The sequence below is a fragment of the Daucus carota genome, chromosome 1, assembly GCF_001625215.2.
Source record: "Daucus carota subsp. sativus chromosome 1, DH1 v3.0, whole genome shotgun sequence".
Classification (NCBI taxonomy): domain Eukaryota; kingdom Viridiplantae; phylum Streptophyta; class Magnoliopsida; order Apiales; family Apiaceae; genus Daucus; species Daucus carota.
Genome location: NC_030381.2, coordinates 39,189,705 through 39,203,985, shown reverse-complemented (window position 1 = coordinate 39,203,985; position 14,281 = coordinate 39,189,705). Strand labels below are relative to the sequence as shown.

Sequence of the window (14,281 nt, the reverse complement as noted above, 5' to 3'; positions counted from 1 at the left end):
CAAAATATGTTAAAAAAATGTTGAACTCAAGTTATATATGTGTTGAACAAAAAAAGTTTGTAAGTTTGTAGGTTTGTACCAGAACCCTCCCCTATATATATATGTTCAACACAATGATAATTAGTGTTCAACACCCGATGTTGAACCCCAGTTATAAATGTGTTGAAAACGCGATTTGTTTATGCGTTATTTTTAAAAATTGTGATGTTTTTTGAAGAATTTTCAACATGGATACTTTATATAACTAAGGATTAACACGATGGGAGAATAAAAAAAAGTTTGTAAGTTTGTAACTTAAAAAAGTTTTTATTTGATCCTATCCCTATATATATATATATATATATATATATATATATATATATATATATATATATATATATATATATATATATATATATGAAGGGTTAGTTCAGGAATATTTTTATACTTGCATATTATAATTTTGATTTTTATTAAAAATTAATCTAATAATTCGATTTTATCGTCTAAATTATTATTTTTACTTTATTACTAATACTCCCAACTACCATTACTTAGAAAAAAATTAAACGTAAGAATTTCAATCTCATTAAAATTGTCTAAAATATTTTCTTTCTCGAATAATAATTTCTTAAATTGTAAAAATTCTAATCTCATATTTCATTTGCATAATATGGTTTTAAAAAATACAATTTGATCATACTTTATTTGATTGCAAAATAATATTTTATTATAAAAAGAATTAATTATTTTAATATAAAACTGAATTATTATATATGTGATTTTGGTAAAATCAAAAATTATATTATGCATGTACGAAAATGTCTCATTTAACTTTAACGAAATTTTTTAACTAAAAGGTTACAAACTGCAACACGTTATGAACTTTGGAGTGTCACCTATCAGTTTTAAAGTATAAATGCTCTTCTGTCAATAAGCTAAAGTTAAGGGTTACAAAATGTAATCATCCCTAAAATCTAAAACGAAATTCATAATACGGTTTTTCTAGTGTGTGCCCATGGGCACACACTAAGCACCAAATTTTATAAGTTTTGAGATTTTTGATTGGCTCATGCTTCTTTATACTGGTGGACCTCCTGCAAATTCACCAACCACACCAATCAAAATCCACCAAAACTATAAAATTTTATGCTTAACATGTGCACATGGGCACACAGACAAACCCTTCATAATAAGATGGTAGGGATAAGTTCTATGGAAACCACGTTTTCATTGGAGACTTGAAGACCACTTATGTACTGCAACTAAAATACCAATAAAAATAATGCAAAATGTATTATTTTTTGAATCATGTTCTACAAAGAACATTATTTTATTGACAATCTTGCAAATTTTATATATTTGGCAAATAAGACACTAAAAAACATATTATTTTATAAAACCATGTTTAGTGTGCAGAACATTTGTTGATCTTGCATAACATACAGTTCCACTTGTACAGCATAAATAAATTTCAACATTTTCAATTAAATAATGATATTCATCGAATGTACTTCGGCAAACAATAAATTTGGTAGTGTTTTAATTGTAGAAGATAAGTAGTCTCTAAGGTCTCCAATGAAAACGTGGTCTCCATAGAACTTTTGTCAAAGAGGGTATATATATTTTACACGATTAAATTTGAGTATCATTTATTTAATATTATAATTCATAATAAAAATTGAATTTATCCGAAGTTAAATTTTGATTCAAATTTTGAATGAAATTCTGGGTTTAATTATAAAATATTCTTTTTCATTCCATTAATATGAACTAGCTTCTTAACCGGTGCAAAGCACAGGTTGCTTTAAATTATTGATCCAATATATCTTGGATCTCTTTGTTCATCTTTATCAAATTAAGATAATTTATATTAAAAATAATTTAAATTTAATATTTATTTATATTTTAAGTCATATTATGTTGATGTATATGTGTACACATCTATCTACACTATTATCATATTTATTAAAAATATAAATACAAAAAATATACACTATTTAAAATTTTATTATATAATTAAATTATCACTCTTCTAAAATTATTGAAAAATTGATATAAAAAATGAGATTCTTACCGAATCAGAGTTTTTGTCATATAGTTATGTATTATATTTATAATTATTCATATATATATATATATATATGATTTTATTAAATCATAATAAATATTTTAAAAATCAGCCGATTAGTCGATAATCGAACGGATTTTTAAACGAATTTGGCAAAATTCAGTTAAATTGATGATTGATTGGTTTGTGTGTGTGTGCACACACATCCTCACTATCATGATATTTATGAAAATATAAATACAAAAAACATACAATATTTAAAATTTTATTATTTGATTAGATTACCACTCACCTAAAATTATTAAAAAATTGATGTGAGAAATGAGATTCGTGCTGAATCAGAATCTTTGTAATATATTTATATATTATATTTATAATTATTCTAACATATATATATATATATATATGTATGTATGTATGTATGTATGTATGTATGTATATATAATTTTAATAAATCGTAATAATTAAATATCATTTATAGATACATACAATTTTCTAGAAAATGGCAATTAACCGAATATAGTTGGACGGATTTTGATCCGATTTGGCAAAAAAGTTGCTCTATTATATTAATCATTCTAAAAAATATCGATTAACCGATTAATGTATAGTTGGACGGATTTTGATCTGATTTGGCAAAGAGTTACTCTATTAGATTAATCATTTGGATTAATCGCGAATTTTATGATTTATACTTTTTACAACACTGGATATTTATTTATTTATTATTAAATCATAATTATAAATATAATATACGTATATGTATTGAAGTTTTAATTTAAAAGTAATTAATGTATATTAATGATTACACATTAATGGCTAATAAATACGTTGGTATTAAAAGTCAATAATAACCTTTATATATAAATATATATATAATGAGTAAAGGGCATATTTGTCATTTCGAATTAAATTACTCAAAGAAAAGTAATTAATGTAAATTAATGATTACACATTAATGGCTAATAAATACGTTAGTATTAAAAGTCAATAATAATCTTTATATATATAAATATATGTATAATGAGCAAAGGACATATTTGTCATTTCAAATTAAATTACTCAAAGTTGTTCTATTACATATATAATAGATACTACTTCCGCCCATTTTTACTTGTCACTTTGACTTTTTGCACGTAACTTAAGGTGAGTAAAAAACATAATCTCGCTTATTATTTTTAAATTTTTTTTGTGAATAAAATTATAAACTATAAACTTTAATTCAGAAAAAGAAATTTTCAAAAATAATAAGTAGAAGTATGTTTTTTAATCACCTTAACTTACGTGCAAAAAGTCAAAGTGACAAATAAAAAGGGACGGACGATAGTAATAGATTGCCGTACACATTTCTAATTTGTAATTACACTATCGTTCTCCACAAGAAACACAAAGTCACAAAAAAATCTACAAACTACTACGACGACTACTAATTATTTAGGTGTGCTATCTTCTTCTCTTCAATTTCTTCTTCTACCTCCTTAATTTACACTCCCCACCAACTAACAAACCCAATTCTTGAAGCTCAAACACACAACTCACAATGGCTTGGATGACCCGGTTTCTCGGAGCCGTTACATTTCTTGCAATCGGGGTTTTATTTTCTCCCGAAACATTTGAATCAAAGTCATCAAAGATCACAACTTTCGTTAAGCTAACTCATCTTCTGTGCTTTTCAACTGCTTGGGGTGCTGCTCTTTGGGTCACTTTTATTGGTGGTATCATCATGTTCAAGTAATTCAATCTTACCCTTTTTGCAATACCCGTTTTTATGCTTGTTTCGTGATTGAATTTGATGGGTTTCTTGATTTTGTTAAAGCCCTTTGTTGATTTGTTGATTTTGTATTGTTTTGTAATTGGGTTTGGTGAATTTCTTGATTTTGTAAGACCCCTTTTTAGGTTGTTTAGAATTGTGACTAGGTTTGTTGATTTTCTTGGTTTGTAGGAATCTTCCGAGGCATCAGTTTGGGAATTTGCAGAGTAAGATGTTTCCTGCGTATTTTTCGATGGTGGGTGTTTGTTGTGCGGCTTCAGTGGCTTGTTTTGGGTATACACATCCATGGAAGTCAGCTTCTAGCTCGGAGAAGTATCAGTTGGGGTTCTTGCTGTCTGCATTTGCTTTTAATCTCAGCAATCTCTTGATTTTTACTCCTATGACCATTGAGGTACTTTTTTTTTCTTTTTCGCTAAATGATCTTTGAAGTACTTGTATGTGTATATCTTTTACCGATCATTTGCCTTCCATTTATAATGTTTGCTAGTTGAATTTAAGTCAAACACACCCAGGAAAATATACAAAATTATTTATGATCAAGCATTATGGTTCTGAAGCTTAAACGGAGTGCACATACATGTTAACCATGATTAGATCAATTATAATTACCAGTGACAGTTTCAAGGCTTCTTTTCTACTAGGTAAAATGGTTTTAGTGTTTTAAAGTGTTGTGACGTAAAATGTTAGTGTGAAACTTTTTGTGTGTTTGAACAAATCAAAGAACCTGAATCCTATAATAACTTCAGTCTCCATCTTAGATAGTGCAGACACTTTGTAATCTCTATTTAGAATTTAAAAGTCTAGAGCAAAGCTTAGCATACACCAGCAGGCCAACAGTATCATGAAAATAAGGCGATATCTTGTTAGGATTTGTCATCAAATTTATGGAAATAGAAAGAATTATTCAAGCCGGCCTGTGATTTACTATTTTACAGTAACAACTATCTCATGTGCCCTGACCAAAAAACACTATCTCATGTGCATTGATTCTTGACTATCTGGATCTGCAATTCTTTTGCTGTATCCATTTTCTTAGCTCTTATTATTTGTTTCACTGTAATTGACCTGACGATTAAGAATTATGGTCGTTTACATATTATCAGTGTCACCCTAATATGACAACTTGATATTGATCAAAGTTTAATTATTTTTTTTATCTTATATGAATCTAGACATTATATGAGTATTTAGAGATAACAGTGGATTGAGTTGACTTAAGTATGTTTTTAATGCGTGAATTTGGTAACTAGTCATATGACATGGATTTTGCCCTATTTGTTCTATACTTCAAGACGTGTATATAGGGGCAATATCTTGCTTGCCAATGTAATAGATGCTATATGCCTATATAGTTCTTCTCTTTTTTTGCCTTTATGGTGTTTAAGTATCTGATTTGTCACTATACATCCGGTTGTGGATTTAGGAAGAGATGAATATGTGAGATAATAACACAAAAGAAAACTTGGGTGAAATTACCACAAAAAGTCCACCACCACAGGGGTTTCCTACTGCAGAAGGGAGAATAATTAAGGATCTCAACCCATGAACAAAGACGAGACTTAATTTTATTAATTTAGGACATGTTCCAATATTTAAGTCCTACTAATATGTGGGGAATTACATGTATAGGAACAGAAAACCCCATGGACCAAGGCCCGTAAAGCATTGAGCTTATATAGATAACCTACTACATACTCAAACTGCTAGACTCGCATATAAAACATATAAATTCATATGCTAAATTTCTATATGATTAAACTATATACCATGAAAAATTAAAGACTCCTATTTGTACTTCCGTTCATCATCTTCTGTCACTTGGTATAGAGTTTAAATAACGTATTGGCCTATTTTACGGTTTAGATGATGAAACAACGGCACAAGGTGGAGAGAGAATCAAACATCGGAGAGGAAGTTGGCTGGACTAAAAATCAAGAAGTAGCAAAGAAGAATCCAAAACTTGCTGCGATGAACAAGAAATTTGGGATGATTCATGGACTATCCTCTCTTGCCAATATAATGGCTTTTGGCAGTCTTGCTATGCACTCATGGTACTTGGCAGGTAAAATTGATCTTTAGAGTGAAGCTCATTGGAAGTTATCCGAGGAAGCTGTACCTTGTTATGTTGAATGTTGGGTCTGAATCATCGAAATATTCCAACTTATTCACTCGATATCGGTTTAACAGACAGGTTTGTGTACAATAAAGGAGATATATTATATAGAAATTCAGTTGTTTCAATACCTGGTCTTGCTGTTATGCTTAGAAGTCCTGCAGAGCTTCAACATCAATAACTATCAGAAGTTGATATGATATCTGCTTTAGCTTAATAAAGTGAAGATATAGTTTCTGCCGTTGGTGAAATTAGTATACATGTCACTAATGTCAGAAAATTCCCATTTCTGATATGGCATCCTCATTTCAAGGGATAACTTAGGTCCCTCGTGATTCAAAGGGTATTATCAGGTGCTATAATTTCTTGGAGCTTTAAAACAAGGAAGACTTTGTCAGTGCTTGATTGTCCTGCATAATCAAGCACTGGCAAAATCTAGTTGCTCCGAAACAAGCTGGAGATTGTCGAGAAGAAATTGGGGGGGGATAACTATTATAAATGAGATAAAAAGCATATTTCAATGTAGTTAGAAAATCTCCAACTATGAAGGTTTATATATTAAAACTAAAATTAAAATTTTAAAATGTGGGTTAAAAGTCAAAGTGTAACATAAAAAGAATAGAGAAAGTAAATTAGCACAGAATTAAGAAAAGAACAAATATTGGAGTTTTTCCTAACAAATAACTATTATAAATGAGAATAAAAAAACTCAATGTAGTTCGAAAATCTCCTACTATGAAATTAAAACTAAAATTTACAAAATATAAGAATTCCATGACGGGAATAACTTTTGGACCTAAAAAAAACTTCATGCGTCTTTTATTTTATTAGGGGTCGTTTGGTTTGTTCCGAGGAAACGAAATGGAATCTAAAAATGAAAATGTGGAGAAATGAAAGTAATGATCGTGAATTATTTATCTCTTTGGTTTGATCGAAAACCGAATGAAAAATTATATAACAAACTACATATCTGATTTTTATGAAATTATATAATTTCAAAAGAGTCAAATATATTATGTTTATAAAATTATAATTTAATATATATTTTTAAATGTTAATATTTTTTATTTAAATTCTATCAATTTCTTAATAAATAAATATATAAATTATATCATTTTTATAATTTACAACAACTAAATTAATTTTTTTATATTCAAAAATATTTTACATATATTTCTATTTTTTAATAATTTTTTGCATAAATTATAAATGAAAAGACAAAAAAGTAGGAAAGGGAAATGAAATATCTAGTGGGGAGGATGAATGGGTAAAAGAAACTGTGGGTAAATTCAAAACTAAAAAAGATAGAAAGGGAGCGAGAGTTCTAATTAAACAAACACTCACGAAAAGAATTTATTTTACTTGTTTCCCTTTCCATTTCTCATTTACTCTTAGCCAAAGGGGCCTCTTATTGTATCAATGCAATTTCTATTATTATATTGACACTAGTGAAGTGATGTGAAGGATTTTAATTGATAACGATTTTTGGATTTTTTTGTATTAGAAAATCATTATTTTTAATGAGATGGAAATAATAAAAATTTATTATTTAAGTAAAAAATAGTTGTTTTGTACAAGTTATACGTTTCGTCACCACCACGGTGTGGAAAATCGTTAGGTATGAATATGTTGGATACCCGTGACTCGATTGGTGAAATAGTATCTCTCCCCCAAAAAGTATGTTTTTTTACCGTCGCACAAAGAAAAAATGTTCATGTGTTTCCAAAAAAATCCGTTATGGCATGAAATATAAATTAACCAAGTACTATTTTAAAATATAGTCTGAAATTGACATTTGTTTTTGAGGATTAAAAAATATCAAAACTTTCCATCTGATAAAAATGTACTATGATGTGACTGTTCAATTATAAAAAACTGAGCGCTATTCAACATTCTAGTTGCATTTCATTTCCCAGCAATTTAATGCAAATCTACTCTACACACAGTGTTCTCGAGCATCTCCAGATAGGAACAGGATGCTAACCTCGATGGATCAATGAATGTTGATAATTCTATAGGCCCCTAAAATTATTGTTCGTGCCGGAAGCAAAAACACTATCAGCAAATGCATGTGCTGCGATGCAACGAGCCTACTGAAGCGTTTCATTGATTCCCTACCATTCTGTAAAACGCCAGCAAACGTGAACTGATTTTGATCCATGTTAGTCGATGCTACAGGCTTACCCATGGTGATGCTGGAATTGGAGCCACGTGTTGCGACAAGGGGCCACCAGACCTTGAGCTTGTGCACTCTTTGGGCTTTTCGTACTTGTTTGAGCTCTTGGCGGATAACATCCCCTACGGATTTTAAGTATGATCGCATGTCATGATCACGCAGAATGGTTCCTTCTGTACCATATGATGAGCGGTCTCTCAACATCTCAAGTGGATGTGGTGAATTAAAAAACAAGGACTGTGCAGCTCGAATCTGCTTCTCTGCGTCCATGACATCTGAAACCGGGCAGCTTAATATGTATAGACCGCTTCCAGGCGGAAGCAGCTCATGGTGTGGAGAAAATTTCTCGTCTGGCTGTAAGATTAGAAACTCCCCCATCGGAGAATACAAAAAACCCTGTTATGCAATGTTGAACAATTAAGAAAAATACTTTTGGATTACGACAGTAATAATGAGTTTAGGCCATATTGTTTCCTAGAGTAATTCATCACCTGATTTTTAAGACATGGATGATTCTTAAAGTTCCTATTAACGGCCTTCAAAAGCTCTGCCACATGGTTGGGATAATTGCACGAGAAAGCTCGAGGTACTATGTCTCTGTGCATTGCTATAGATTGGATATGACTTCTAGGTAACCCAAGCTTCTGAAGCAAACGATCGCCTCCACACATAACTGAGGGTGCGCCAAAAGTGATCACAGGAAGTAAAGAAGAACGTGGGACTTCGCCTCTGATCAGCAGCATAAGGTTAACCAACAGAGATAAGCTTCCCCCAAGTGAGTGCCCAGTAAAGCGCAAGATAGCATGACTACCATAATTCTTAACATGATCTCGGACCTCGGGCAACATTTGCTCATAAATCCCCTTTGCAGCCTCATATATACCCCTATGAACAAGCACGTCAAGTCCCTGGTCACAATAAGGAAAGTGGTGCCACATTATATCAAAGATTTAAAGCAATCATGACTTTGAAAGACAAATGAATAACAAGAACGCAGATGAAAACTATTTAAAACTACCTCAAACTGAATGGGTTCAAAGAGTAGATTAGCCTGCCATGATGCCACTGACTCAGACCCCTAAGATTAGATTCCAAGAACATATCAAATAAGCAACACATTGAACAAATAAATGCATAAAACTACAAATGCTGCTAAAAATCATTTTGCCTGACAAAATCTAGCTAAGTGTCTCCTAATTTATACATCTGACAGGAAGTAAAAATCTTCACTTTTGAAGTTTTTAGGCTACCTGAATGATGAAGAATCTTGTGGCAGATAGATCATCATCACATACGAACCAGCCACAAGGTGAATGGCTTGTCGAGTTCAGATCATCAGCAACAGCCTGCTTTATTTCATCCTCTGCTGCAACCACAGATGTCACTGATTCAGTGTTTGCAATAAAAGAAGCCATGTCTCCGCTCATCATATCAAAATTGTTCAGCATATCAACATTGCCGGTACTTCTGCCTCCTTTGGCCGGGTCTTCACTCACTTCGGTTTTAGAAGATTTTAAGGCAAGTAAATTAGTAGCGCGAGAATGCAAATAGGAAGCAGCAGATGCAGCGATTTCATAAGCAGGAGATTGACTTGTTCGATTCACATCTCTCTTTTCTACAATGACTTCCAATGTATCCTCTAGGCTTACTCTTGCTTCTTGAACCTCGACTGAACCTCCCTCCTTGTCTTGAATCTGAGCGAAAGCATTCTCCTTTTCTTCAGCTAAAACTCTCTCTTTTTCTGCATTCAACGCCTGCTCTTTCTTGTCTAATGATGAAGTCACATATCGAAGTCCGTGACTTTTCAGAAGATTACCTGGCTGCACCACCACATCAATTAAACTAAATCTTGGCGCACATATACATTTCAATTAAAAAAACTGCATAAACTAGTTTAAAGTAATAAATCTCTAAGATTACAGTCAGGTATACTATTACATACAATCTCATCAGACTGGGAGAAATAGTACAGCAAAAAATCCGGAAGACCTAAACTCCAGAACATTAACAAATGATATCATATTAATGACAAATAGCATCGCAAACACTGATTCGTAATATGATTACACTTCATCAATTTCCACAATTAGCTACAAATCACCAATCACAATAGTACAATACTACGAATCAATCTCAAATAAAAATCATAGCGGACTGAATTAGTTACCTTGATCCGAGGAATCGAATAGGCCAAGCTACCTAAGTAAGACATCTGAGCATACAATCTGGCTTCTGCCAATGTAACCCTTCTCAGCATTTCCAAAAATGATTTCTTATCCATCTCTATTTCCTTTTCATCATCATCATTACCACAAACACTACACTTCTCTTCACAACAACAATCACTTCTCCGATCACCCTCACCGTCATCATCAACATCATCATATTTCTTCTTTTCCACCTCCAATTCTTCGTCATATCCACTTAAAATTTCTTCTTCTTTCCGAAAAGACCCGAGACGAAGAATCTTAAGAACCCAATTCCCATTTCCTTGATCACCAAGTTTCTTGTCATCCTCCACTAAGGCAACCCTGGCCCGACCTCCTCGCGGCCATAAGGCTCTCAGAGGGTACTTAAATGAAAAACCCCACGACGGTGCAAACGCCTTTCCGGGAGCACTGGCACGCACCTCTGAGACAGTGATCGGCGCTGCCTTGAGAAAAAGGCCATCCATTATACACAACAAATTTAAATATTTCCGACAACCTCTTGGTCCAATGATATCTCTCTCGCTCCGAAAACACGGAGTTTTATTAATGAATAATATGGGTTAAGGGTTTAGAAAAAAAAAAAAGTAATGCTCTTCTGCAATGGCCTTTCTGTCACCAAATTTTCACCTCTCTGTTTTTCAGGCCAAAGTTCTAACAAGGATTAGCAAGAAGTAATCTATATTATTTAATCAGTAATTACGTGATTAACCGAAGTTATTTTGTTTTTGTGGGAGAAGCGTGTGGCTTGTTTGTTGAGGAAGTGTGTTTATGTTTCAAGTACCAAGTATAGTTATAGGAGGCCACGTGGAAAGTAGTACAAGATGTGGTGGATTGTCAGCATAAAATATCCGCGGAGAGTTAGATTGTTTACACGTAAACGTACTCGCTATCATTAACTGTCTGCATCTACTATTATGCTGTACCTGCTTCCCTTCTCCCGCCGCGTGCCCCTCTTACTCATCCAATAACTACTTCCCTTCGCGTCACAGTGGGCCGTTTGGCTGGGTTTAAAATAAGTATTAAATTAAGACTTCTAAGTGATTAAAATGTTTGAGAAATAAGCAGAAATCGTGAAACAAAAGCTAACATTCCTAGTTTTTTATAAGTGCTTCTTGATTTTTTATACAAACGATATAAATAAGTGCTTCTAACTTATAAATTCAGAAGCTGGACTTAAAGCCCAGCCAAACACCCCCTAAATAATACCTATTTTTACCGCTACATTTATTTATTTTTTCTGAATCAAAAATTCAACCGACACAAGTATCTCCGAAAAAAAAGACCGAGGAGACGAGAAAACAATAAAACTATTAAACGCACAAATCAACCGACACAAGTATCTCTGAACAAAACAGACTGAAAAGATGAGAAAACTATTAAACGCATAAGGAAATCTAGCTAAAATATGAGCTATTTTGTTCGCCTGTTTTTAACCTGACTAAGAAATATTCTACTATTATTCTTTAACAGTCCTCCGCACTGCGGTAACAAATCGTCAAGCTCTAGCAAGTTACTTTGTCATTTTCTGGACTTCGATTTTTCACGGAGTTTAAAGTCGGGGGAATATGAAATTCTGCTTTATTAAGTCAAACTAGCACTGTAGCCCGTGCGAGGCACGGGCATGTTCTCATATGTGTGTATGGATATTGCTATTCTTGTTATTGTCTGACAATGTCTAATAGAGAGTTTGAATTTTGAATCATAGTTGTTGTAGTGCAGTTTAAATATATCTTTGATTTTTTGAGCGTGCACTAACCGTTAATGTGAGATAAAAATAGTTGTCCTTAAATAATGTAATCAAAATATCGCAGTGATATTCCTATACCAGTGAAGTTCAATCTTGATATTTAACTGGTTACAGCGTATTTTCTTGATTCAACTTCGATAGTGGACTGTCTTGTGGTTAGTTAATGCCCATTTTAACTGAATATTCATATTTAATTAAATGTTGTTCGAAATTGGTTATTTCGGCCAGTAATTCGCCCAAGATTTTAATTAAAATTATAAATATGTTGTTCCACTCCCAGTAGAGTGTCTCGCTGATACTCCTCTACCCATGGTGTATCACCCTGATACGTATCCGGTTGTGATGTATCATCATGATAATTCTTTTATAGTAAAATTTTTGTAGATATTTCGGGCCCTCGTTAGCAAAGTATTACAATGATATTCCTATACTAATGCAGTATCACCTTGATATTCAATTGGGTGTGACATATCTCCTACTACTCGTTCGATATTGGAGTATCTTGTGGACAGTAAGGCCAATTCTAATTGAATATTCATAATTTGATTAAATATTGTTGAAAACTGGCTACTTCAACCGGAAATTTGCACAAGAATTTAATTAAGTTTATAAATATATTGTTCCACTCCCAATGGAAAATACACTGATACTCCTCTAGGTGTGGAGTATCATCTTGATACTCAACCGGTTATGACATACCATCATGTTAATCCTCCTATAGTCAAATTTGTTTTGGGTATTTAAAGTCTTCCTCACTGAATACGTATTTTGGTTAAATATTGTTGAGACATGGGTATGCTGGGTATTTAGGACCCCATTTTACTAAATATTCATCACTTCATTCACCTAATTGATAACTTCAAACACCTAAGTTAAACAACTAATAATATCCTAAGTATCTTGTACTGAGCACGGTTGGATAGCTCAGTGGTTAAGAGCTTATCCTCTGTCGTCCCAGGTCCTGGGTTCGACCCTGGCTCACCCCGAGATTTCTGAGAACAGATACTTACTTGTAAGGCTATAAGCCATATTTGTCAAAAAAAAAAAAAAAGTATCTTGTACTTATCATTGCCAACTAAACTATTTTAGCCAATAATTGTGATCCCACTTCAGACATACCCCCTGCATCTTAACTGATGGTCTGATCTTGCGCTTGGGACGTTGGTCCTCTTGCTGAGAAGGCGCAGCACAAGTATCACATTGATATTCATCTACCAATGGAGTATCACCTTGATATTAAACTGGTTTTGACGTATCATTCTGATACTCCTCCAACAGCGAAATATCTAGCTGATATTTATGGCCTCTTCTTAATAAATATTGATATCTTGATAAAATATTGATGAAAATTGCCATTTTGGTGGATATTTATTCAAGAATTTAGTTAAACTTACAAATGTATATTTTGCTCCATTCCTAGTGGAGTATCACACTGATACTCCTCTACTCGTGAAATATCACCCAGATATTCAAGAATTTAACTAAACTTATAAATCTCTGTGTGTGTGTGTGTTTTGTTCCACTCCCACCGGAATATCACACTGATACTCCTCTAGTCGTTCAGTATCACTCTGAAACTCAACTGGTTGTGATGTATCACCATGAAAATCCTCTTATAGTAAAATATGTTATGGATATTTGGGAATCTTTATACAGAATATTTGTATTTTGAAATGTTGTTGAGGCACGAGCATGCAGGGTATTTAGGGTCCTTTCTTATTGAATATTCATATTTTGGTTAAACTTTTGCTGGAATGGGTTATTTTGGCCGGGCATTCACCCAATAATTTAATTAAAATTTTATAAATATATGTTTCTCCGCTCCTAATGAAATATCACATGATACTCAATTGATTGTGACGTATCGTCAAAATAATCTTTTTACAGTAAAATATTTTAGGGGTATTTAGGGCCCACTTCACTGAATATTTGTATTTTGGTTAAATATTGTTGAGACACGTGCATGTTCTCATACGCGTGAATGGATATTATTGTTGTTCTCACCGTCCAACAATGCAGATGGTAAAGAGTTTGTCCATGTTGTTATAGTCCAATGCAAACATGTGTTTTATTACTTGAGCGCTACATTAACCATTAATGTAGATTATAATTAACTCATAATGCGAGCAAAGTATCACAATGATATACTTCTACTGGTGGAGTTCCATCTTGATATTCAACTGGTTGTGACATATCATCTTGATACTCCTCCGT

The 14,281-nt window shown here is 32.6% G+C and overlaps 2 protein-coding genes across 3 annotated transcripts; one reads left to right on the top strand and one right to left on the bottom strand.

Annotated features, from left to right (window-relative positions):
- Positions 1-3,386: 3,386 nt before the first annotated feature.
- Positions 3,387-6,062, top strand: LOC108207394 (uncharacterized). The gene is made up of 3 exons (XM_017377848.2): positions 3,387-3,781; positions 3,993-4,212; positions 5,685-6,062. Exons 1-3 carry the CDS (start codon positions 3,591-3,593, stop codon positions 5,898-5,900), a joined length of 627 nt encoding a protein of 208 aa, XP_017233337.1. The 5' UTR covers positions 3,387-3,590; the 3' UTR covers positions 5,901-6,062.
- A 1,688-nt stretch (positions 6,063-7,750) lies between these two features.
- On the bottom strand, positions 7,751-11,066 carry LOC108214526 (phospholipase A1 PLIP2, chloroplastic). 2 transcript variants are annotated; one of them, XM_017386561.2, is made up of 5 exons: positions 10,278-11,066; positions 9,361-9,930; positions 9,129-9,188; positions 8,602-9,018; positions 7,751-8,506 (listed from the first exon to the last, which is right to left on the bottom strand). In XM_017386561.2, the coding sequence occupies exons 1-5, from the start codon at positions 10,782-10,784 to the stop codon at positions 7,928-7,930; spliced, it is 2,133 nt and encodes a 710-aa protein (XP_017242050.1). In that variant the 5' UTR covers positions 10,785-11,066; the 3' UTR covers positions 7,751-7,927. The 2 variants fall into 2 exon arrangements, with proteins under 2 accessions (XP_017242050.1, XP_017242060.1); XM_017386571.2 differs by having other exon boundaries at positions 7,751-8,464.
- Positions 11,067-14,281: the final 3,215 nt, after the last annotated feature.